Source organism: Musca domestica, unplaced genomic scaffold, assembly GCF_030504385.1.
Source record: "Musca domestica strain aabys unplaced genomic scaffold, Musca_domestica.polishedcontigs.V.1.1 9, whole genome shotgun sequence".
Classification (NCBI taxonomy): domain Eukaryota; kingdom Metazoa; phylum Arthropoda; class Insecta; order Diptera; family Muscidae; genus Musca; species Musca domestica.
The window spans coordinates 19,705,684-19,730,908 of record NW_026712435.1 but is presented as its reverse complement, the minus strand read 5'-3'; the positions used below and the strand labels follow the sequence as shown (position 1 = coordinate 19,730,908).

At 33.1% G+C, this 25,225-nt stretch overlaps 3 protein-coding genes across 4 annotated transcripts; 2 read left to right on the top strand and 1 right to left on the bottom strand.

Annotated features, from left to right (window-relative positions):
• LOC101892064 (coiled-coil domain-containing protein 102A) lies at window positions 1-9,553 on the bottom strand. Of its 2 annotated transcripts, XM_005188794.4 has the most exons (11): window positions 9,016-9,553; window positions 8,830-8,940; window positions 8,533-8,726; window positions 8,280-8,476; window positions 7,858-7,996; window positions 7,707-7,800; window positions 7,302-7,640; window positions 7,131-7,238; window positions 1,684-1,850; window positions 747-1,515; window positions 1-479 (listed from the first exon to the last, which is right to left on the bottom strand). In XM_005188794.4, the coding sequence occupies exons 1-11, from the start codon at window positions 9,070-9,072 to the stop codon at window positions 471-473; spliced, it is 2,184 nt and encodes a 727-aa protein (XP_005188851.2). In that variant the 5' UTR covers window positions 9,073-9,553; the 3' UTR covers window positions 1-470. The 2 variants fall into 2 exon arrangements, with proteins under 2 accessions (XP_005188851.2, XP_058987572.1); XM_059131589.1 differs by lacking the exon at window positions 747-1,515 and having other exon boundaries at window positions 9,016-9,536.
• Window positions 3,309-5,257, top strand: LOC131806828 (glutaryl-CoA dehydrogenase, mitochondrial-like). The gene is made up of 2 exons (XM_059131590.1): window positions 3,309-4,087; window positions 4,225-5,257. The coding sequence occupies exons 1-2, from the start codon at window positions 3,622-3,624 to the stop codon at window positions 5,016-5,018; spliced, it is 1,260 nt and encodes a 419-aa protein (XP_058987573.1). The 5' UTR covers window positions 3,309-3,621; the 3' UTR covers window positions 5,019-5,257.
• A 4,334-nt stretch (window positions 9,554-13,887) lies between the features above and the next one.
• On the top strand, window positions 13,888-24,075 carry LOC131806815 (small ribosomal subunit protein eS1). The gene is made up of 14 exons (XM_059131529.1): window positions 13,888-14,289; window positions 14,653-15,526; window positions 15,718-15,799; window positions 15,997-16,043; window positions 16,237-16,290; window positions 16,955-16,996; window positions 18,032-18,122; window positions 18,636-18,703; window positions 18,901-18,962; window positions 19,164-19,217; window positions 19,467-19,509; window positions 19,715-19,767; window positions 19,954-20,098; window positions 21,918-24,075. The coding sequence occupies exons 1-2, from the start codon at window positions 13,949-13,951 to the stop codon at window positions 15,116-15,118; spliced, it is 807 nt and encodes a 268-aa protein (XP_058987512.1). The 5' UTR covers window positions 13,888-13,948; the 3' UTR covers window positions 15,119-15,526; window positions 15,718-15,799; window positions 15,997-16,043; window positions 16,237-16,290; window positions 16,955-16,996; window positions 18,032-18,122; window positions 18,636-18,703; window positions 18,901-18,962; window positions 19,164-19,217; window positions 19,467-19,509; window positions 19,715-19,767; window positions 19,954-20,098; window positions 21,918-24,075.
• Window positions 24,076-25,225: the final 1,150 nt, after the last annotated feature.

The following is a 25,225-nucleotide window of genomic DNA, read 5'->3' as shown; positions in this document are numbered from 1 at the left end:
TGGATAGTTAATATTTTATTGTATATTCATAATTCGAATTGGTTCCAATACACACATATTTTTAATATGTTTATTTTAATGTAAATTGCAGTTGTATAATGTATTTATAATTGTGTGAATCGTAATCAATAAATTAGAATAGGATGTAATGAGTTTCAAATGATTAATGGTAAATAAAATGCATACAGTTTTCTTTTATGTCAAATGGAAATGTTACGATTTACAAACTAATTTTGTAATACTTAAAGGTAGATAAGGAAACGTATTCGGTAGTTGTCGTGGTCATTAAAATAATACTTAATAGCTGTTTACTCATATTTCTGAATATGTAATAGAATGATTACACCCCTCGGTTAAGGAATGGTTAGTGCAATTTATGATCCATTTTAGCACGTTCTTATGCTTCTAAGTAGCTTTATTCACTGTTTCCTTCTGTTTCTTCGTCGAGTAATAAACTTGTTGATCCATAATTACGGAGTCTATGAAAATGAAAAAACAAAAAGAGTTATTGTATTTAAATATGGTTAAAGGCTTTGCTTTTAGTGAGTTAAGGTTACTAAAATGCTTACACATACTTACAAATATATCAGAAAGCATATTATTGTTAAAAATTAAAAAAACGTAAAAACATAACCATATATAACAACAAAAACAGGCATAATAATAAATGAAACATTTCAAAACTTACTAATCTTATATGCACTAAGTTAATGTGCATGGGCACTGGGTATATGTAAACTACTTACCTCGTCGTCCGATACCTTAAGCCCATCTAGATTTATACTGTTTCTGGAATAATTCCCAGATGGAGCCGAGTTTGTGTTTTCTTTGGCATACAATTTGGAATCAGCATTTCCACCACCAATACCGCTACCACCAACCGTCGAAGAACGTGAATGATCCTCAAATAATTGACGATTTATGTCGTCTTTTGAGAGATTTGATGAGTTCGTATTCAGATTCGGAGAATTTGAACTACCCATGCTGTTGCCTCCAATAGCTGTGCTAGATTTCAATGGCAATACTAAATTGGCTCGATTATTTGGAGCACTGGTATTTGAATTAGAAGCATTGCTATTGGTAGTGGATTGTCCACCATGCCTTCCAGATGACCGGTCACGTTGTTCGCGCTGGCGGTGATGATGTTGGTGATGCAAATGCGATGGATTATCAAATTTCTGTTTTGCCCTTTCAAATTCCAAATTACGACTTTTCGACTCAAATATATTCTCCTCAACGTGTGATGTTTTAGCATCAAAAAAATTACTCGATTGTTGCTGTTGCAGCAGAGTACGTTCAGTGTGACTGGAACGTTTCGCTGATGATGCCTCATTGGCACCACCCGTAGAATGACGCAGACCCACAACATTACTCTGTGCTGGTCCATCGTCGAATATTTGTCGCAAATCATTAATATTTGGTAGGCAATCGCTTGGTATTTCAACAGCAATTTTACTACGTAACTGAACCCCATTATAGCTCCCTCCACCGCGTAACTGAGGACTGGGCAAACGCCTAATATAAGGTGTAAGTATATATGGGTTATTTTAAATAAATAATGTTAGCAATAGCATTATAAGAATAGAAACCAGCAGCATTCCAAAATGTAAAAAAAGTTAAATTGATTTAGTCACATGTTTAGTCCACAATCCAAGTATAGTATAAAAATTGTGAATTTCAAACCTTGTTTGTAAGTGTTGTATTTGAACCTGTAAACCTTCATTTTGTCCAACCAGCTCATCATTCGATCTTTGTAAACGGCGCACTTGATTAACAGCAGAATCCAATTCATCTTCGGCTGACGCCAATTCGCGTTTTAGCTCTTCAACGCGTTGTCGTAAACGTTTAACCTGTAAAATAATAAAATCAAATTATTCTTCGCTGTATTGAGGTAAATATATGGTTTGTTCCAGAACTATAAGAACGTAAAAAATTAGACTACGATAACCAATTTTCCCTTTATTATATCGAAGAAAATTGCAAAACAAGTAGATTCTTGCAGGTACTGAAACAGATAATTGGTCTAAAAACATGTAGTAGATGTCAGGGCTAATGTGTCAGTGTAGGACTTTTGGATAAATATGTTGTTTCGGATGGTTTTCTGTATGCTATTTCTGCATTTTCGTCCAGGGACCAAATTACAAGATTAGACACGAGATTTCAATAGAAATAAATTTGAATAGGCTCATGTAAGCATGATTTAATTGAACACTTTGGTAAAAACAAGTACAAAAGCTGTTAGTTCGACCGGCCGAACTTTGAATACCCTCCAACATTTGGAACGAATTTGGCAATTCTCAAAATCAATAAAATCCGTTAAAAATTATGTTAAAATCTTAAAAATATCGAATGTAAAAAAAATAAATAAACCACTAGTTCTAGCATAGAAAATAAATACAATGTTTTTTGCGATTTCGAAGTGTATTTGTAAAAAATCGTTACATTATGTATATAAAATCTTGTCGATTATATGGATGCAGAGTCAATATTGTCAAAAGACGACTGTATTTGTCATAACCCTTGGTAGGCATGAAGTAGTTCCATTTTATTTGGCAGGGATCCTACAAATTTCAGGGGTAAAGGAATCTTAACATATGTGGAATCAAAAATGTAATTTGTAATAACGACCCGAAAACATACAGTGTGTTAGGTTAAATTTTCTTCATGGGAAGCAGTTTTTCTTTTAAAGCGCAAAACAGTTCTAAATCTGGCTTATGTGTATGTCCATAAGGACTTTAGGTGAATATTTCGCCCCTCTTTTCAGCCTAACCTAATCTATGGTAAATTTTAATAAACAAAATTTTTAATGTCATTCTAGGATCTTGTCAAGTAACTGAAAATTTTCCTAATACGATGAATTATAAACAAACAATCAAATCCAACTAAATGTTATGCGCCTTAAGAAATACTTAATTTCAAAAATGTTTCTTTAAAAACATTTCCTGTTTGGACATAGAACGTATTCCTTATGTTGTTTTGGAAATTTGCAAATTTGCCAACTTTTAGTCTAAATCCAATTTCAAAATAAAAAAGGACACTTGGAATTCAAGGTGTCATAATGCCCTTTTAATGCTCAACTTGAAAACAATAAGAAATCCTAAAAAAAAAACAAAACATAGCAATCTTAAATAAATTTATTCAAAACCATGTTTCACACATTTTTTTGTGGTGCTTTTCTTTTTAATTTCCGAATTCCGACTATATAAAAGTCTAAAATAATATGAAATAACTTATATATTTCAATTGTTATTAAAAAGAATTGACTGTACAACAAAAACAATCTAGCATGTGCCAGCATATCAAGTAAAAATGAGAATACCAAGAGCGAATACTGATAAGGTTAGTATTTTTATCAAGAGAGCTGGAAACACGCCATGGGTGTTTTGTGTGGTTGTATCGTCTTGTGTCTCCGTATCAACGCACAGCATAGACCCCCTCATTCAGTCAAGTGAGAACACTCTGGGTACGCGGATGATAGAGACTTAAGCAGCTGATTTTGTGTCATTGTGTGTGCCTGACTACTCGTCGTCATTGTCGTTGTTGTTGTGCGTGTTAAAATAAATAAATTAAACTTATCTAACGTAGATTTGTTCTTGTGCAAAATATAAAAATTAAAACATAATGATTGCTCAGAACTTGTTAACAAAATTGCGTCCATTAGTGTCCAGGGCAACATTTGCCACAAAATCTTCTGAAGCACCCAAATATAACTGGCAAGATCCATTAAATTTGGAATCGCAATTGACCGAAGATGAAATTGCCATACGCGATTCGTTTCACAGCTACTGTCAAACTACTCTACTACCCAGAGTGACCAAAGGAAACAGAGAAGAATTTTTCCATAAGGAAATAATGGAAGAAATCGGAAGTCTAGGTGCCTTGGGTTGCACCCTGACTGGTTACGGTTGTGCCGGTGTCTCCAATGTGGCCTATGGCTTATTGACACGAGAAATCGAACGTGTTGACTCTGCCTATAGATCGGCCATGAGCGTACAAAGCTCTTTGGCCATGGGTGCCATTTATGATTATGGTACAGATGCACAAAAGGAAAAATATCTACCCCGCATGGCTCAGGGAAAATTAATTGGTGAGTTAAATGTGTATGCATGCTTTACTTTTTGCGAGACAAGTATCATCTGAAACGTTAGAGTGTTAACAAATATTGAAGTGTTAAAAATAATCTAAGACAGATAAGAGATAACATTTATATTGTTTTTTTTTCAGGTGCTTTTGGTTTAACTGAACCTAATCACGGCAGCGATCCTGCTGGCATGGAAACTAGAGCCAAATACGATAGCAAATCAAAATGTTATATTTTAAATGGTTCAAAAACTTGGATTACAAGTTCGCCAATTGCTGATGTTATCATTGTATGGGCCAAGGGAGAAGATGGTAAGGTTCGTGGTTTCATTGTTGATCGTGAACAATCTTCAAAAGGTTTAGAGACACCCAAAATTCAGGGTAAATTTTCTCTAAGAGCCTCCCCCACTGGTATGATTCTAATGGATGATGTACATGTTCCTGAGGAAAATCTTTTGCCCAATGTTGTGGGCTTTAAAGGACCTTTTGGTTGTCTGAATAATGCTCGTTATGGCATTGCTTGGGGTGCATTAGGTGCAGCCGAAGCCTGCCTTGAAATTGCCCGACAATACACTTTGGATCGCAAACAATTTAAACGTCCTCTGGCAGCTAATCAATTGATACAAAAGAAATTGGCCGATGCCAGCACTGATATTGCACTTGGTTTGCAAGCTTGTCTTCAAGTCGGCCGTCTAAAGGATAAGAAATTACATACCCCCGAAATGATTTCGATGATCAAGCGCAACAATGCCGGCAAATCCTTAGAAATTGCACGCACCATGCGTGATATGTTGGGTGGCAATGGCATTTCTGATGAATATCATATAATACGTCATGTCATGAACCTGGAAGCTGTGAATACCTACGAAGGTACACATGATATTCATGCTCTAATTTTGGGTCGTGCTATCACCGGCATTGCTGCATTTGCAAATTAACAAATTTATGATATTGAGTACCGGGGTACGTTTCCAATGCATTTATAAAACCAATGTTTTTGAGTTCGTTGAATAAGATTCGAAAATAAGTGTGTCCATTTTAAGTAACAAAATAAAGTTGGAGAAATCTGGCTTTGTTAAAAAATGTAATACCAAAATCCTTAAAAATTGTATTAAAATAATATCAATTATGAACTGTAAATATATTATTTCGAAAATAAATATTTTTTTTTAACAAATATGTCGTTTAACGAATTGCATTATTTAAACTTTTGGAAAGCAAAGTTGAATGACATCTATTTACATAAAAATAATGTCCAGACTTTTGATCATAAGGACTGTGTACTACAGTTTAATATTAGATATTATACCGACATTTATAACGGCATTATTACCTATTAAAAACACTCACTTTAGTAAATGATTGCAAGAAAAATATACCCATCAGAAGGGAAAGGGATTGGAACTAAGCAATTTAATTCATTATTTATCCTATTTCTATTTCATGAAAAAATGGGAGATATTCGAATCTAATGTGTTTTTGCAATTATTTTCCTTTTCTATACAGGGTGAGATAAAAAATTTGCAACCAACTTCAGACTACTGTCATTTCTAAGCCACTCGTCCGACAGCTGTTGAAATTATTCCAGTTACAGTATTGAAATTATTCCAGTATTGTTTACAACTTACAAAAGCATTTTGGTGAGAATTTTCCAGAAAAAAAAGTTATTCGTGATGGAATTCAAGCGTGTCTCGTAAACATCACTGGTTACCGTGATACTGGTAGCGTAGTCCGACGTCAAGGAAGTGGACGGAAGAAAATAGCAACATCAGCAGAAATGGTTCGAAAAGTAAAGAAGCGACTTGATCGAAACCCGCATCGCAGTGGCCAAAAAATGTCTCGTGAGCTGAACATATCGCAATATTCCATACAGAAAACATTGAAAAACGAGCTCGGGGTATTGCCATTGAAATTCCAAAAAGTGCAAGAACTTACACCTAAACTGTAAGAAAATAGACTTAAAAGAACTAAAGAGTTGCTTCGCTTGCCGAAAGTGGTGAACTGCCGAATTTGTAAACAAACAAAATGATAGTGTTTACTTGCCAAAGAGGTCAGCGAAAAATGTGCACCTTCGGTTGGCCACCAGAACTCAAGCGCCGGCCATGCTGATTGTGTGGGCCGCCATAACAGCCAATGGTCGCTCTCCGCTCGTGTAAATCGACCGTGGGATCGGAACAAAAGCCGAATATTATCGCGAAAATATTCTGGAGGGTGTATTACAGCTTTGGGAACGCCAACATTTTGGTCGCACCAAAATCTCCGGATACCAATCCGTTGAACTATTGTGTCTGGAGTATTTTGGAAAACAAGGTTGGCACTAAAAAATACCAAAGTGTCGATCATTTCAAGTAAGCGCTTCGCCGGGAATGGGCCAAAATACCGCAGAGCAACATTCGGGCGTTGGCCGTTTGAAGGTCATAATTCGTGACAAAGGTGACCAATTCGAACAAAACTAAAGTTATTCTAAAATTTGATGCTATTTCCGACATTTTTTCTTTCATTTAATAAAATTAAAAAAATGTAAAAATAATGGCGTTTGACTTTGTTGTAGTTTTTTCATCTCACCCTGTATACCCATTTAAATATTTGAAGTCTAATCTACTCCTACAGGAATTTTAACGTTACAAATTGCTCACTTTGTATTGTACAATTTAACGGTCCTAACCTGGACTAATAAGTTTTCCACAACTCTCATTTTTTCTACCATGTGTCCCCATACACATTCATCAGAGGCAAATTGAATCTGTTGGGAACCAGGGGTTCAATATTGTCTTCAAGAGCTGATCACATATATTTAATGATCTTAGCATTCAGTTTTAAGTCGCATATATGCTGTGATTACTGTCCTGTTTGCACAGATCGGGCTTCTTTGAGCTTGTTTCATGATTGGTGGTATGCATGTATTCTCTGTTCATTACCTCAACCGATATTTTTTGTACATTACAGATTTATAGTCATATTTATGAACGCGGGCAGCACAAAAGTCTCTATAGCTGGCATATTTGTGTTAACAATCCAAATCAGCTTGCTGTTGCTTAGCTAGAACTTACCTCAGCTTCATATTGTTCAGCTCGTCTCACAGCATGGCCCAACTCAGTATTAGTCTCAGCTAGTAATTTTTTTAACTTGGAATGTGATATTTTCATTTCACTTAATTCCTAAAATAAACACAAAATTTTAAATAATTATAGACTTCGATATATAAATTGCAAAAATAGTACCTTTGTTTTTTCAGACAATTCTTGTTGTAAAGCCCGAACTTCAACATCTGTAGCTGGCAATGGACGACCCTTTCGATCAGATCGATCTTGCAAGTCACGGATTTCACTACGCAATTTTTTGTTATCCCTTTCCAGTCCTAGTTTCTCAGTTTCCAAGCGTTCACGTTTACCCCACTCTGATGCATTTTCTGCTTGAAGTCTTTCCAATTCTGTGCGTAACTCTCCCAAGCGTCTTTCAAGATTTTCACGAGATGATACCTCTTCGACCAATGAATTGTTAATAATACGCATTTCGGCTCTGTGAGATTCTTGCAGAGTTAGCAATTCTCGAACAGCTTCCTATTTGTTTTTCATTCCAAATTGATGTTAATTTTTATGGTAGCGAAAAATTACTTATACGAATACCTGTTTAGCTGTTCTCAACTCTTCTTGGCGATCTCGTACCTCCTGTATTTCCAACGTAAGCTTTTCAATACTTTTATGTAAAATATGCTTTTCGCTACATACATAAATACATGAATAAAAGATATTTATGTGAAATGCTATTTGTTCTTACTCTCTTTCCGCTTGAACTGTTTTCTGGGCTTCATCAAGGCGCAACTGCAACATAGAAATTTTTTGTAGCAAATAATCTTCGTCAAATTCATCCTTAGATAGTTGTTGAATTAAGCGTTTTTCTTCGGCAGAAACTTCATCTAAAACATGGCGGGGAAATATTATTTTATGTAAAGTTTTAAGAACATAGTATCTAAATATATTAGTGCCTTCAAAACATTTTACTTTATGTCCCATAAAACCAATGGTTATTTTGAAGATTATTGTCGTACATATTCTTTCATATTAATGTCCTTGCTCAATATGCCTTTTTGGGCAGTAATTTCCGTACTTCATTATAAGAATCTTTTTTGTTATATGAGTCGTAATATTAATGACAATCAAGTACTGCCTATAATTAAAATTCATTAAATAAAAGTTTACCCATATCTGTTAAGTTTTTCGGCATTGCCCCCTTCAAAATAAATTCTTCGATGTCCAGATCTTTCAAATCGCCTCCAGCAGATTTCGTAACCAAACCATCTTCGCTATTAACATTTTTCAGACCATCGGAAGACATGTCTGGCGAATTGTTAGTATCTCGTACATTCCCTTCAGCTTCTTCACCTGTGTCAGCCACCCTAAATGAAAAACACAAGTATGAATTTGCTTTTCAAATTATTATATTCAAACCTACCCGGTCTTATGAAATTGTCCTGCATGCTTCATCATAAGCGAGTGCACCTTCTCCATTTCTTTCTTAAGCTGAGAGATTTGAATTTCCAGATCATTTTTCTCGCGTTTGTAAGAGTTAGCCTCCTTCATTGCCATTTCCAAGCTTGATCTTAATTGTTTAGCTTCTTCTCTAGCTTTGTTGCGTTCATTGCGCACCTATACTCAAAATGCAAGGATTTATTTGTGTGTTTGTATTGACATAACAAAATCGTGGTAACCACAGAAATGCGGTTTGCGTTGCTGAGCTAAAAGAACGTACCTTACTCCATTTTTCACGCCAGTTTGCAGTACAATCTGACCACCACTTCATGGTTTTCTCCATTTGAGCTGCCCGAGCTCGAGCTTCTTCCAACTCGCGCTGTCGCTGAGACTGAATTAAGGAAAACACAATTGTAGTAAATATAAATGTAATAAATGTATATCCTGGATAGTTGTTGACTCTTACTTCGCGAGCCTCCCACTCGGTGTCTCCATATCGAGTGCTGTTTACTTGCTCCATCATACTTTAGTATACACTTTTCCAATTCCACTATTCGAATATTTATATAGTTCTTTTTATTTTTTGGAACAGACCATTAGTACTCCACATAAAAAAATCCGCGGTTAATGTTTACCACAAATGAATGTGGCTAGATTGACTTTGTTGTTTAAGGTGAGAAAATGCTGCTATGCATGCTGCGGGCTCTCGGAAAAGATATCCCATATATACTACCAGATACAAATAAGATGATGAGAAACCAAAATGAAAGACGTCCCCAACGAAACAAATATGCAGGACAAAAAGCAATACCCGATGAAAAATAAACAGAAAGCAAAATCCCGGGGTACTCTGCTGTTTACGAATGAGACATGAGAAAAACGCAATCAAGCTGAACACATTCTTTAAATGAGCTGCGGGACTAGCTTATAGAATACAATCCACGCCGAAATGATGACTCAATTAGCAAAATACCCAGGCCCATATCTAGCATTTTTCAATTCACTTAATTAATAATTAATTTATTCATTTTATTTGTATTATTCTTTTCTATTTTCATATTTTCAACTATTTTCAAATAGACATGTTCAACAAAACAAACTTCTTCTTCTATCAGGCATGGCATTCAGTTTCAGTGATAGCATGGTAGAAGAATACAGGTAGTCGTATCCACATAGCTGCTGGGATAATGAACTGTCAAACCGATTTTGGAATTGAAAATCTTGAATGAAAATTTATTGAAATTTGGAAAAATTGGTGAAAAATGCTTATTATAACAGACTCCGATTTGCGTCGTATAAGTGGTTTTCTCCCAAAGATTTATTATATCATTAATTTTACAATTTCCATTTATGTTTGCAACTTTTTGTGTAAATGTTGACATTTTGAACATATTTTTGAATTTTTCTGTTTTTAAATTCTGCTGGAGAGACACTTGTCAAACATTTTTCCTGCCAATACAAAAGTTTTGAAAATATTGCCTCTTTTGTTTCCAGTTTTCTGTGGAAATTTCAACTCGTGGACAAAATGCGTACCTCGAATGAGAGAGAAAACAAAATTTACTTTCGTTTGAATGTACATACGCCATTCAACATTGTAGTTTTCATTCATAATTTTCAGTCTTCCCGAAAATATTTAAAATTGCATAAAATTTTTTATTTTTAATTTTCAAATGATATAATTTTTTTTTCGATAAATGCTCTCACTTGTTAGAGATGGCACACATTTTATCTTAGTTCTGAGAGGGATTTGAATGGAACAAAGAACAAAAATCTTTGTTCGCTCAGCAAATTTTTTGTGCGGAATTAGGTAGATATTTCTTAATAATGGTCGAACAAGGAATAGAGTGCGAATCACATGCCATGCGAACTTAGCAATAGTCACCTCCTATCGCTGTTAAGGCTCTATCAGACGAAATGTTTTTGTACCCTCCACCATACTATGGATGGTTCATGGGACAATTACTAAGGTAATCTGATGCAATAATACAATTCATTTTTTATTTGATGTACATCACTTGTCATTTTTTATATTTTGTCGTTCTTCCTTAAATGTTAGAGTACAGATAGCAAGAAATTTAGATTTATTTCCCACCAAATATTCTTAAATTTTCACGCCTTTTAAAGTGTATAAAAGTCAAGGAAGAATATTAAGTCTAAAATAGTCATGTAAGGTTTGATTAAACAATGGTTGAATTTTGCGTCAGCTGGGATAAATATGGGAACAAATAATAGAGCGGCCCACTTTCTATTATACTAGTAGAAGATTGTCAACCCAACATTTCAGTTCAATTGAACTTGATTGACTTAATTGCGTTGCAACAAATTGTCAGCTCGAGATTGCGTTTTAGTTCAGAATCCATATTACAGGTATTGTGAAGATATTGCTAACATTTTCCAGCTGATTTTCCTGGGATCTGATCCTTAAATAGTGACCTAAAATAAAATGTCTTTCGAGGACTACACAGAAACTAACTACACCCAGAAAGTTTCCTTAACATCATGGCACAATTACAGAAGGTAGAACAAAGCTACCCCCTAAATACAGTTTTTCATCTTTTGGTGCCCTTATTCTGTCAAAACATATACACATTTTGTGCATGTGTGTGTATTGTTTTGAATAAAAAAAGACAATTATTTAAAATGCATATTGCGTTAATGGGCAACACATTGTACAATTTTTGGGTAAAACCATGGTACAATGAAGAGAAGGTAGGTCAACTTTGAAAAAATTGCATGTATCTACCTGTTTGGCTTGTAATGTCAGAATTACTATCAAAACAATAAAAAAAAGCAAACAACTTGTTGCATTGATTTTGAATAAATAATTTAAAACCGCGAAAACTGAATGAATGGTAAAAATTTATTTTCAATATCATGTTCTATATATCTCTTATGGTTTATTTCGCGACAAAAACTGTAGATTTTGTATATGCATTCGTTGCAATAAACATTTTAGTTGTGTTCCAGTACTTTTTTAGTAGTAAAACTAGCAGAAGAGAGAACAGTTCGAAATGTCATTCTCATTTAGGTTTGCTCAAAAAATAAGGGAACGGAAAATTAGCAGAAATGCGATAAAATGTCAAAATTCAAAATTCCAAAAGTAAACAGCCTAAATCGGACTGGTGAAACCTTACTGAAAAGAGCGCCAACATTTAAAAAATGAGTATTGAAGACGATAAGTTAAAATTAATAATTTATAATAATAATTAATAATCTTATTCCTCATTCAGCCAGTCCTCTTCACTGCTGGAATCATCCAAAAGTGAATACATCAGTTGCTCCATATTTTCTCTTTTTGTTTTTTGCACGACAAATATTAGTTTTTCCTTTAGTTTTCAAGTTGATCATTTTCTTTATTGAAATGTATCAATACATTTCTCAACCTTGTTAGCCCTGCCAATTAAATGTCAAATTTACAATATGCACATTTCTGCTCGGCCAAATTCATGTAGCTAAAACAAGCAGAAATGTGCACCACTCAGCGCCATTTTTTTCTCGAGAGAGCTGCAAGTTTTGCTAGTTTTTGGAGTACGGGAACGCGTTGTAGCAGAATTAGTGCTAATTAGTACTAATTTGCAGGTTCTGGAACACAACTTTTGAAAACACCCGAATTTGAATATTTTCTGAACAATTTTTTATTATTGAAAAGAAGACACACACATAAGCAAATGAAGTTGACATATTAAGCCAGAAAAATAAAAAAAAATTAAATCATATGGTAGTTCTGCCCTACCTTGAATTCATTGTACCATGGGTAAAACTGCATTGTCCTACTCATGGTAGAACTAAGAAGGTAAAGTCATGTAATCATATATTTACAACATTTTCAAATTTATACAGTTGACAATGAAATAGAGGTAACCTCATTTTAAATAAGCATTCCCAGCTCTGCATTTTCTGTAACTTACCTTGTCAAATTTTAATGCATAAAAAACAGTTCAAATCTCTGATTTTGTGTGTATACAATGGATTTATGAATATAGATTTTGACAATGAGATGTTGTCAAATGTATAAATTTGAAAAATTGTAAACCTATGTTCTTAGATCTACCATGATATTATCATGAGATTACCTTATATTATATCCAACATTCCATTTGTTTTGTTGTTTTTTTCCAATTTCAAAAACTTGTGAGAATATTGTAAAATAAACAAATCCAATTGTCGCATACTTTAAGGGTCAATTTGACACAAAGTTTCATTTTTCCGACTTCCATTGACATGGTTATGCCTTGTGCACAGCGAGATGGGACAGGTTAAAAGTATTTTAAAAATTCATCTCTAGAAGGTTTTGTACGTCCGTTTTACCCAAATACGTCAGGTCTATATCTTAAAATCTAATAAATAATAACGTTTTAAAATTTGATACTTTCATATTTTTGTATTATTTATTTATATTTTCAACACACAATAAAAGAAATTGTTCAATTGTTAATGTTGAACATGTTCAACTTTGAAAAACGTTCAAAATTTGGGTAACTCTCATATAAATACATGTGTTTAAATTTTATGATGAGCAACGTCGACTGAGTAATTCGAATTTTAGGTAACGCGGTCAAACACACAAGAAAAGACATTGTTCAATTGTCAATGTTGAAAATGTTCAAATTTGAAATTTTGTGCGCCCTACGCATTTGAGTAGCTCCCGAAAGTACCCCGAATTTTAGGTAGCGCTGTCAAATGCAACCAGTTCTTTCGTCCATTTCACACTCTTTCATATATTTATAAATAAAAAACTCCAATTTTAATTTTTTTTTTAAATTTCGAGAATTCCTTAAAACTTCTTAAAACTGCGAAATTTCTTCACCATGATTGTTGTTTATATGCATTTCTCTGTAAACTAAACTTGAAAAATTTCGAAATAGTTGTATCTGTATTTAAAACTATATAAACATTAGAACATAATGTCCTAACTTATAGTTATTGTATTATGCATTCCATTTAATAAGGTAAACGAACAAAGCCATTAAAATAATCAATGAGATGCCAGATTTTATGTATACACATAAACTCTCTACGCTAGCAGGGTTGTATTTTTGTACACATGTTGGGAAATGTTCAGAAAATATTCGTTAAAACTTTTGTTCGGGGTAGCCATATTGATTAATTTTCGTGCAAAATAAAATGAGTTATACTGAAAATATGAATCTCTTCCAACAAAAATAAGTAACCTTTGTAGCCACAAACAAATTTCGAAGCTTTTGGTGTTCTTTTACTTTCTATTTATATATAATTTAGGAAATTATTTCGTTTTGATATGGTAACACCACTGAAATGTGGCCGCAAACGCTGTCAAAACTTGACGAAAAATTACTGTTCAGTTGCCATTTTTCGGTTTCCTTTCTTTTTTGATATCGCAATCAACGTGACTCGTTCTTTTTCCGCTTTGAACTTTGAAGATGGCGGTCGGTAAAAATAAGGGACTCTCCAAAGGAGGCAAAAAAGGTGGCAAGAAGAAGGTCGTAGATCCCTTCTCCCGTAAGGATTGGTACGATGTTAAAGCCCCCAACATGTTTGTTGTCCGCCAGGTTGGCAAAACCTTGGTCAACCGCACCCAGGGTCAGAAAATCGCCTCTGACTATTTGAAGGGCCGTGTCTTCGAAGTCGCTTTGGGCGATTTGCAAAAGGACAACGATTCCGAACGTTCTTTCCGTAAATTCCGTCTCATCGCCGAAGATGTGCAAGACCGTAACATTTTGTGCAACTTCCACGGTATGGATTTGACCACCGATAAATACAGGTACGCGTGCTAAAGAAAAATGTGCTCAGTGTGATAAAAAAAACGTGTTTGCAATGGTGAATGCATGAGTAAAACACAATAAACAACAAACAGAAAAAGTGTAATCAAAAGTGCAATAATCATAATAAACAACAAATACATTAAATAATAATGCCACGACGTTTTGTCCATCAAGAAAACAAGACCAACGGTGTGTCGGGCCATTTGGCATCATTGCCAATATAAATTGCATGTGTGTGTGCTTGTGGCGTTGCACTATGCGGTGTTTTCTTTGATTTGTTTATAGTGTAGACGCATGTTGTAATTTCACCAAAAGTGTTTTTGTTGTTACTAATCTATTGCCATCTACTAATTCACTTCCAGATCAATGGTCAAGAAATGGCAAACCCTTATCGAAGGTATTGTTGAGGCTAAGACCACCGATGGCTACTTGCTCCGTGTTTTCTGCATCGGCTTCACCGCCAAGGATCAACAATCCCAGCGCAAGACCTGCTATGCCCAACACTCTCAAGTCCGTAAGATTCGCGTTAAGATGCACGAAATCATCACCGAAGAAGTCACCAAGTCTGACTTGAAACAATTGGTTGGCAAATTGGCTTTGGACTCTATTGCCAAGGATATTGAGAAGAAATGCCAACGTATCTACCCATTGCACGATGTCTACATCCGCAAGGTTAAGGTATTGAAGAAGCCCCGTTTCGACTTGTCCAAATTGTTGGAATTGCACGGTGATGGCGGTAGCAAGAGTACCGAAGCCGTTGTCTCGGCTGAAGGTGCCGTCATTGACAGACCCGAAGGTTATGAACCTCCAGTACAAGAGTCTGTTTAAGAATTATTATTTTAAATGAATACCCCAGGAAGTAACATTCGTTATAGAAAATGATTTTTTCTAATTTTGAAGAAAAGATAATGAAGGACAGAACTTTTGCAAAGTTTTGATTAAAAAAAATATTTATTTTTTTGTTATTTCAACAGCATTATGGGGGGACATGGTCATGCCGCTGCATTAATTTTTGTTGTTGTTTATTTTCTGAGAACAAACATAGCTATAGATAAGAGAGTGCACAATAGGGGTGACGGCGTACTCTTCGATGCAGTTGTGCCTTGTCATAGGTTAGAAGGGAAGTCGTTCTGCTTTCTTATTTTCTTTACAGATTTTCAGTTGGGCTAGACGCTTTGAAGAGAACACACGCATTAATCGGAGGAAAAACCAACCACATTTCGGACAAATAAAATGGTGAGTAACTTTGTCTTTTTAAAATTGTTGTAGATTTTAAATGATGTTCTATTATTTTTCGTCGCTGAAACTTTTTTGGAAACAAAAAAGAAATGAATGACAATTTTTGGCTGATAGTTAAAATAATTTAATTTTAAAATCCTCTTGGTTAACCAATATCTAAATGGATATATATATTTTTTTCATTTTAGATATCAAATGGTTTTGAAATGTGTTTGTGCTCTTATTTAAATATGACGTCACCACCCAAAGGAAACATTTTTATTGTGAAAGGTAAGCATTGTTGGGAATTCTACTTTAGACAAATACTTAAATGCCAACATGATGTTGATTCTTTCGAATTATTTGCTACTCTTGAAGCAGAATGATGAAAAACTATAGCTGATAATTTTGTTTACAATTTTTTTTTAACTTTGCATAATTGTATTGATTAGAGGCAATATTAATAACAGTCTTTGTTTTTTTTTTAGGCGTAAAGGGGCGCCGATTTGTTTTCAGATAATTCTTTTTAAATAAGGTAAGATTTAAAATGATTTAAATTTTTTTAATGCTTTACGATTTGATTTCTAAATGATGTTCATTCGAATTATTTGCTACTCTTGAAGCAGCTTGATGAAAAAATTTAATCTGAAATAAATATTTTATATATTTTTTTATAAACCATGTACAAAAGAGAACAAACTGATGTTTTTCTTTTATCTTTTTTGCAGACTATTCATATTTGGAATACTACTGATGCAACATAATTTCTCTATACACAAAAGGTATGTATATGCACTGGTATTTTTATTTTTGTTGTTGTTGTGAAACATAGGAAGATGGCGCAATCGAATCCCATTGCTTTGTTTGAAAAATCTATTTTTATTTGCTTGTTTGTGTAGCAATCTCAATGTGTTTTAAAAATTTGTGCAGTTCCTTATATTCTCTTACAATTTGTATAAGAGAGTTTTGTTATGTGTATCCAATTTTTTTTATCAAAAAATGCAATCAACTTTTGACCATCTCTTAAAGGAAGGACAATGCAAAAATCAATATTTCACAATAGGATGATGGCAATCCTTCATCATCCCTTATTTCTAAAAGAATAATTATTGTGGAAGACAATGACAAAGAAGATGAAGCGCAGTCATTCTTTTTAAGTCTCGGATGAAGGAGGCAGACCTTAAAAATGTTAATTTTATAAATTTGCCTTTGGATGACAAATAATAATCTAATACGCAAGCAATTTATTCTCTATAAAAATCGATTGGCCATCTATCCTTTCACCAATTTCGTCGTTTTCAATGATGTCATTTTTTTTTGAAACTTGAAACCTACAATGTGAGATATTTCAAACTAGATAGTAGAACTGAGAACAAAATGCAATTGTTTTAATCTTTTATTATTATTTTCTTCAAAATAATTTAATAAGCTTTTTTTATTTTTCAGTTTTATGAACAAATAACATGGAATCTAAATCTTAGTAGAAAGGTAAGCAAAAAATATTGTAAATTTAATATCTACTTACCTGTACAGGGTGAGATAAAAAAACTGCAACAAAGTCAAACGCCATAATTTTTACATTTTTTTAATTTTATTGAATAAAATCTAAAAAATGTCGAAAATTGCATCACATTTTAGAATAAGTTTAGATTTGTTCGAATTGGTCACCTTTGGCACGAATTATGGCTTTCAAACGTCACACGCAGCCCGAAACTTGCCCTGCTGAATTTTGGCCCATTCCCGGTCAAGCGCTTGCTTGAGGTGACCGAAGGTGCACATTTTCAGCTGACCTCTTTTTTTTTGTTTGTTTACAAACTGCTGCACAACGAATGTTTTCTCATCGGAGAAAACCAAATTCGGCAGTTCACCACTTTCGGCCAAGCGAAGCAACACTTTAGCTCTTTTGAGTCTATTTTCTTTCTGTTGCGCTGTAAGTTTTTGCACTTTTTGGAATTTCAATGGCTTTACCCCGAGTTTATATTTCAATATTTGCCGAATGGAATATTGCGATATGTTCAGCTCACGAGCCATTTTTCGGCCACTGCGACGCCGGTTTCGATCAAGTCCACTTCCTTGACATCGGGCTACGGTACCAGTATCACGGTAACGAGCGATGGTACGAGACACAAAAGATTTATTAACATTTAAATGCTGGAGTGCTCTAACGATAGCCACTTGTGGTTTTCCAGCCTTACTTTTTTTTTTTTTTTTTTTGAAAAATTCTCACCAAAATGCCTTTATACGCTTGTAAACAATATAATGAACTGTCGCTGCAATAATTTTACCAGATGTCGGACGAGTTGCTTAGAAATGACAGCAGTCTGAAGTTGGTTGCAGTTTTTACATATCACCCTGTATATTTATGTGATGAAAACTTTAACCCAGCTCGCTTTGAAAAGCCATGAAGAGAATTTTCCCATTTCCAACGCAAATTTAAAGGCTGATCCTCAAAATTTAAAATGAATATGACTTAATTGATTTGAAACAAGTTTTATTAAATTCAATTTTTTCTCTCTTTTGCAGATCAATTCATAAACACTCTTTGGCCTCATTAGCTCAGAAGAACTGACCATTTTTACGTTGGAGAATTTTGATGTTGGCCTGAAAGGAAAAAGTAAGCATACTATAATATTTAAATTGTACTTAAAATTCAAATTATTTTGAATTTTCTTCTTGGACTTAGGCTGGAAATACATAAAGCGCGTATTTGGCTGGCTTAAGTCATCGGCTGGCTTCTTCGTAGATGAACAAAGGAGTTTTAGGTTGACCTAGTTCGATTTTGGCCCTAGACTCCTTTGTTCATTTCCGAAGAAGCCAGCCGATGACTTAAGCCAGCCAAATAAGCGCTTTATGTATTTCCAGCCTTACTCATTCCTGTAAAAACAGTAGAAGGAATAAAAGACAAAAAGAATTTCCAAATAAAACTGTTTGATGTCGGATAATGTGACACCATACACTATTTAACTATTATTTATGATGAAAACTTTAACCCAGCTCGCTTTGAAAAGCCATGAAGAAAACTCTCCCAATTCCAACGCAAAATAATTAGCTGATTTTTATAACTAAATTTAGAAAATGTAACCAAACAAAAACGCGTATTAATTCGTATTATTATTTTACTTTACAGAAGATGTAAAACATTCACTGCAAGATGTAAATACCATATATGTTGGTCCGATCCGGTTTGGGAAAATGGTAAGAATAAATTGTGAATTCAATAAAAAATTATATGAATATTCATGATGAAAACTTTAACCCAGCTCGCTTTGAAAAGCCATGAAGATAACAAACCCTTAACCAACGCAAAATAAATTGCTGATATTTCATACAATTTAAAAGATTTTTTTTTAAACAAGAACAATGGACTTACCTTTATATGTTTTATTTTACAGTGAACCTTTATCGACAACGGCAAACCATTGCGAATCCTCCCTGTCTGCCATATATTACAAAGGTAATTAAAAACATTTTATTTTTTAAATTATACCAAAATATTACAATGATGAAAACTTTAACCCAGCTCGCTTTGAAAAGCCATGAAGAGAACTCTCCCATTTCCAACGCAAAAATTAATTGCTGATTTTTTGCTATTTTCTTTAAATCCTAACAAGTATTTAAATACAAGTTTTAATTTATTATTTATTTTCAATTGCAGATCGTGAAATGCCGACCTGACCTAAAAATCATGTGACAAGTGTCCAAATCCAAGGTAAATTTTGAAAATAAAACTTGAGAGAAAGAACATTTTCTTGTTTCATTTTGAATATTAAGAATTTTTCTTATCCCTTTTTCCAATCATTATGATGAAAACACTAACCCAGCTCGCTTTGAGTAATCATGAAGAGAATTTTCCCATTTCCAACGCAAAATTAATTGCTGACAACACAAACATTAACACATTAAAACTTTATAAAAGGAACAATCAATAATATCTGTTTTTTTACATTTTCGATTTTAGGATGATTTCATTCTGACCCCCCTGGTATACATTTGTTAAAAAGGTAAATAAATTGTTTAATATGTAAATTCATAGCTTATGTATTTAATCACTTTTCTAAATGATGAATTTGTTTCGGATTCCCCATCATTTGACCGTTAAATGACAATAAATCCATTCTGAATTACTAACAAATGTATTTGTTGGAAAAAAACTATGGTTTTAGAAAAAGAGACTTAATATAATTATTATTTTCTTTCATTTTATAGATTCCCATTGTGAGAACGGAACAGGATTTTGGAACATTTTCATGATTCAATAGGTAAATATAATAACCGATTTTATACAATTTATAAAAAGCAATATATAATGATGAATTTATTTCGGATTCCCCATCATTTGACTGATAAATGACACAAAATCCACACTGAAATTTTGGACTTAACATTTTATTTCTAAAAACTTTTCTATGAGATGTGCTAATTTTCCATTATTTTTTTCGTTTTAGAATTTCTCAATATTGGACTGTGGCAATACGCATTTCGGTGGAGACATATTCAGCATTTCAAAACAGTTGGTGCCTATTTCACATAATTCAAAGGACCTTTACTAAAGCCACACACCTTGACAATGATTGCAAACTAGCTTAAGTTGTAAGTCATTGCTAAATATTTTTAAAATGTGTGTGTTATTACCCAAGCATTATTTATTTAATGAAATGAAACCTAACAATTGAGCGCTTTTTTATATTCAATAAAGATTTTAACATGATTGATTTTTAAAGCACAAATAATTTTTTTGTTTATTTTTGTTTTTATATAACCTTTCCCGGTCTGTATATACAATACAATCCCCCACCAGTAGTGGAATTCCCTCATTTTCTGGGTTACCGACAAAAGTCGGTAAAATTGAAATGCTAATAATTTCGGTAATTAACGAAATTTGGCGGTATGTTAGCGACGAAATGAAAGTACTCGCTAAGACCTACTGATAAATGCCAATGTTGTCAACTTTAACTTATTTTTTATATCAAAATTTTGGGTTTCAAAATTACCGATTTTTGTCGGTAACTCAAAAAATTAGTGAAAGAATCCCACTACAGAAATATATACAAATACTTGTGTATGTGTGTTCAAAAATTTATTAACACTGCCCAACATACCAAAATGCCTTGAGAATAGTATTATATCTTTACGATCACAATCCTTAAGCTTCATAAAAGTTTGAGAATATATTGCAAACAGCTTGTTCATACACTAATTAATTTAAAGACGAGGGAATTGCTTTCACGGCTTATCATCGATGGATGGATAAGATGTGCCTAACTATTTTTTATACTCTTCACCATACTATGCAGGGTATATTAACTTTGTCATTCCGTTTGTAACTCCTCGAAATACCCATGTCAGACCCAACAAAGTATATATATTCATGATCAGCGTAAAATTCTAAGTCGATTTAGCTAAGTCCGTCTGTCTGTCTGTTGTAATCACGCTATTTTTCGAACGAATTAAGATAGAAAGCTAAAGCACATGTTTATTTCTCCAGTAGGCAGTTTAAGTTCGTAAATGGGCCATGTAGGTCCACGTTTTCATATAGCCCCTATATAACGATACGTCTCGATAATTCGGTATTTTGATCACCTTAGCAATATTATTTACCTGAATTGTTTCAAATTTGGTATTTGAAGTTCGAAATGGAAACTACAGCCTATGGCAGAAAATTGTCTGTGCAGGTCCACGTCTTCATATAGCCACCAAATAACTGTACCTCCAAATATTCGGTATTTTGACGATTTTAGCGTCATTATTGACCGGAGTAGTTTCAAATTACGTATTTAGAGTACGTAATGAGAACTACAGTCTGCGAGAGAAAATTGTCTATGCAGGTCCAGGTCTTCGTATAGGTCCCATATATCAGTACCTTCCTATATTCGGTATTTTGACGATTTTAGGTACAATACTCACCGACATTGAGATGTCGTATTTGAAGTTCGTAATGGATGCTACAGCCTGTGACAGAAAATTGTGTATGCAGATCCAGGTCTTCGTATAGCTCCGATATAACGGTACCTCCCTATATACGGTATTTTGATGATTTTAGCTACATTATTCACCGTTTATTTCAAATTTCGAATTTGAATATAATAATGACTTATGACAACCAAAGCTTATGTTAGTCCCCGTCGTATAGACCAAAATATAACGGCTATATTCGGAATTTTTAAAACTTTAACAGAAATTTTAACGGATTTTATTCTTTGAAAATTTCCAAATTCGTTCCAAATTATTCAAAGTTCGGCCCGGCCGAACTTGCTGCTTTTTAACTTGTTAATATTGTTCGCAAGTTTGTAGATTTATTTTTGGTATGTTGGTCGTACCCGAGATTAGCAAATTGTTTCATAGCTTGTGTATACTGGCAGAATTATTTAAGGATTGAAACAAATATTGAATGGTAATCCTTTTTTTCTAGATATCCATGCAGAAAAATAAACATGGAGTTGCGATTGAAATTCATCGCATTTACAATGAAAAGATAAGTCTTGTAACATGGATATGCAATTAATGGTTTGATGAAAGGAATAATTCATTTGAAAGTTAAAATTGACAATGTTACCATGAATAATTATTTTAATAAAATGTTAAAAAAAATATATTATATATAAAATGCGAGGATTTTTTTTAATTATTATGGTCGAAATAGTTTAAAGGCATTGCTCAGGAACTTCAAGAATGTAAAAGTTCTTACAGCCTGTTTTTGTAAAAAAAGTTTTTTTTTTTTCATCGAATCGTTCGTATTCAAACGTACTCGTTATAATATGTGTTTTTATGTTTATAAAAATTTTAAAAACTTGTCCATTTCCGAAAAGCTTTGATATGTCAGAAAAAACATGTACTACAAAAACCCAAAATATATTTTCTTTCGCCAAGATTCCAAACGAATAAAAAAAAAACTGTTACAAAAACAGGTTGTTACTGCGTTAATCGATTTTCCCTCATGATATCAAAAAAATTGCAAACCTAGTAGATTCTTGCAGGTTTTTTTTTTGTACAGAGCAAATATAGACTGGGAAAGTTTAGAGTTGTTAAAGGGTTATTTTTGTTAGGGTTATTAGGGAATCAAAGAATCTTCACATAATTGCAAACACGGATTTGATAGGTTTCATAAAACATTGAATTCTGCTTTAATGACTGTTTAAAACATCAATTAAGGTTTAAAAGGATATTTTAGCAAAAAGATAAAACTATAATATCTAGACGAGACATAATATCAAAGCACAACTTTCAAATGAATATTTTAAGAAACTATACTTTGATAAATACAAAATGTAATGATGAAAAAACAACATATGATTATATCATGATATAACTTTCCTTGTAACCTGAAATTGCATATTTATTTAAAACGCATGGACAATAATTTTTGATAGGGTTATTTTGGAACAGCACTAATTTTATTTCTTTGCATATTTGTTTCTTTATGTCTCTTCCTGACAAGTAGGTACGATGGCGAGGAATACGAAATGGAAGATCCCAAGTCCAAGGATAAAGATGAAGAATTCTAATTATGGTTACATGGCACCCGGAGCGATATTGGAACACTCGATTATACGACAACACATTTTAAATATATAACGAGTTCTTACTAACATTAGTGTATAAGGAAAAGTAAAAAACGCAATTTAAGTATAAAGAAGTAGTAGTGACATCAATTTCAAGTGGCTTATTACATGGAAACATGTAATTTTTTATTATATCTAAGTGAATGTATGTTCTCCGATTTTCACATCTTATTTCAAAACGATAGCCATACATAACACTTGTTGTTTACCAACACTGTATGAATCTCAAATCTTAATAGATGCCAAAATTTCTCCACCTAAGGAATATGAAGGAATTTTTCAATATGTCACTACTACGTGCCTTCTTGCTAGATTATTTTGATAATTAAATATTTGCGTTGAAACTAACCCAATCTTTCAATTTTTCTGATGTTTTTCAGTTTGTTGTTTAAATTTAAAGTCTTTAGATATGTTACATTTTACATGCACGGCAACAAATTACAGTTGAATTGTAGACCCTTCTATATCATTATGGCACTTTTGTGGTGACCTATTCGATTCTTTGCAGATGATATTATCATATGCATATCATATTCTCATGTGGGTCACATTCAGTGTTTCAACAACAACAATCCGTGGAGAACATACAAGTTTGTCGATTTTCGAAATTCTCTATCCAGTTTGAAATTGAGTTTCTCCTCTGTTATTAATTTTGAAACTGGAAATCGCCTCAAAACTTTTAAATTTACTTGAGAAAGTTTCATTACATCTCCAAGATTACTGTATCCCACTTAAAACTGTTATAACAGGAGGTGTTGTGTTGTAATTTTCTTAGCGGATAAAAAACTGATTGGCCCAGCTTGAAAATTATGAACACAAATAAACCGTTTTGCTATAAATATACCTTCTACAGTTATTAAATTTCTTCGGCAAATGGAATTTGTAGCACACCTCGTTTCGTTGCCGTGCATAGTCTATTCTAAATATAAAAAACAATTGTATCGAAAAATTCATTGTTACGAGTTGTTCAATTTTTAATAAAATTTGTTATTATAAATATGCATTAAATCATTTTTTTTTATTTTTATTGAGGTATTGCTCTTATTTTGAATATAATGTGCAATCGCCATACGATTACTTTGAGGAATGGATATACAGATCATTTTTTTTCATACATGCTAAAATGTTTCACAAATTCAGAAAGAATATTGAAGTGTCGATTGAAACTATTAGTCTAGGCTCGAATGTCTCTGCTTTTGCCGAATTCTTGATTGAGTTGGTATCAATTAATGGAACTGATGACGGCTATTTCACGTCTAATGTTCTCACAAAAAATATATTTTTTAACGTAAATCTAAATATACGGCTGAATTTGATATGTTTTGAGAAAATACAGTGTTTAATATGTTTTGAGAAAACACAGATTTAGTTTGATTACGTGTAACTAAAAGTATAAGTAGTTACATATTCTCCATTTGGACCGGAATTAATTTTTTCTTTATGAAACCCTACACCACTATGCATATTTTGCAAAGCTACTCATAATAAATGTATGGGAGATATATCGTAATTTGAATTGATTTTCCCATACCAAATATCATTGATATAGAGTGTATTTTACGACTTAGAGAAGACTCAAACATAAAAAAGGGGTTGACATATATACATGCGAGTAATAGCTATCCCTGAACCCATAATCGTTGTTATGCAGTGCATTTTACGGCATTGGGTAGCTAAATATTAAATCGGATAAAACATGTATATGGGAGCTATAGCCAAACTTTAAAGACATACCTATGATTTTCGCTCACAATCAACGTGAAGTTAGACGAAGATATATATATATATATATATATATATATATATATATATATATATATATATATATATATATATATATATATATATATATATATGAGAGCTTTATCTATACTTGTACCGATTATTATCAATATCAATTGAGTCCGTCGTAGGCCTTCACGTCCGAAGGACAGACGGCCATACATAAATTCACTAAAAGAAGTATATCATCAAAAAGACTATGAATATATCTTGTCTTCTTTCACTGTTTCAAAACCATTTGTGCCATGATATTTTTATGGAATGAAAAAAGTTACCAATGATATATTAAAAAATAATTTAAAAATAAATAATTCTTTTTGTTCCATATGTTTGCAGACGAATGTTATTATTTTTCTAGATGTCATCTAAGCGGAAA

Coding starts and splice junctions, on each gene's coding strand:
- LOC131806828 (XM_059131590.1), top strand. CDS start 3,622: ATGATTGCTCAGAACTTGTTAACAAAATTGCGTCCATTAGTGTCCAGG. Junction 4,088..4,224: donor GGCTCAGGGAAAATTAATTG/GTGAGTTAAATG, acceptor TTTTTTTTTCAG/GTGCTTTTGGTTTAACTGAA.
- LOC101892064 (XM_005188794.4), bottom strand. CDS start 9,072: ATGATGGAGCAAGTAAACAGCACTCGATATGGAGACACCGAGTGGGAG. Junction 7,239..7,301: donor AATTGTCTGAAAAAACAAAG/GTACTATTTTTG, acceptor TGTTTATTTTAG/GAATTAAGTGAAATGAAAAT. Junction 1,516..1,683: donor ATACAACACTTACAAACAAG/GTTTGAAATTCA, acceptor ACCTTATATTAG/GCGTTTGCCCAGTCCTCAGT.
- LOC131806815 (XM_059131529.1), top strand. CDS start 13,949: ATGGCGGTCGGTAAAAATAAGGGACTCTCCAAAGGAGGCAAAAAAGGT. Junction 14,290..14,652: donor TTGACCACCGATAAATACAG/GTACGCGTGCTA, acceptor ATTCACTTCCAG/ATCAATGGTCAAGAAATGGC.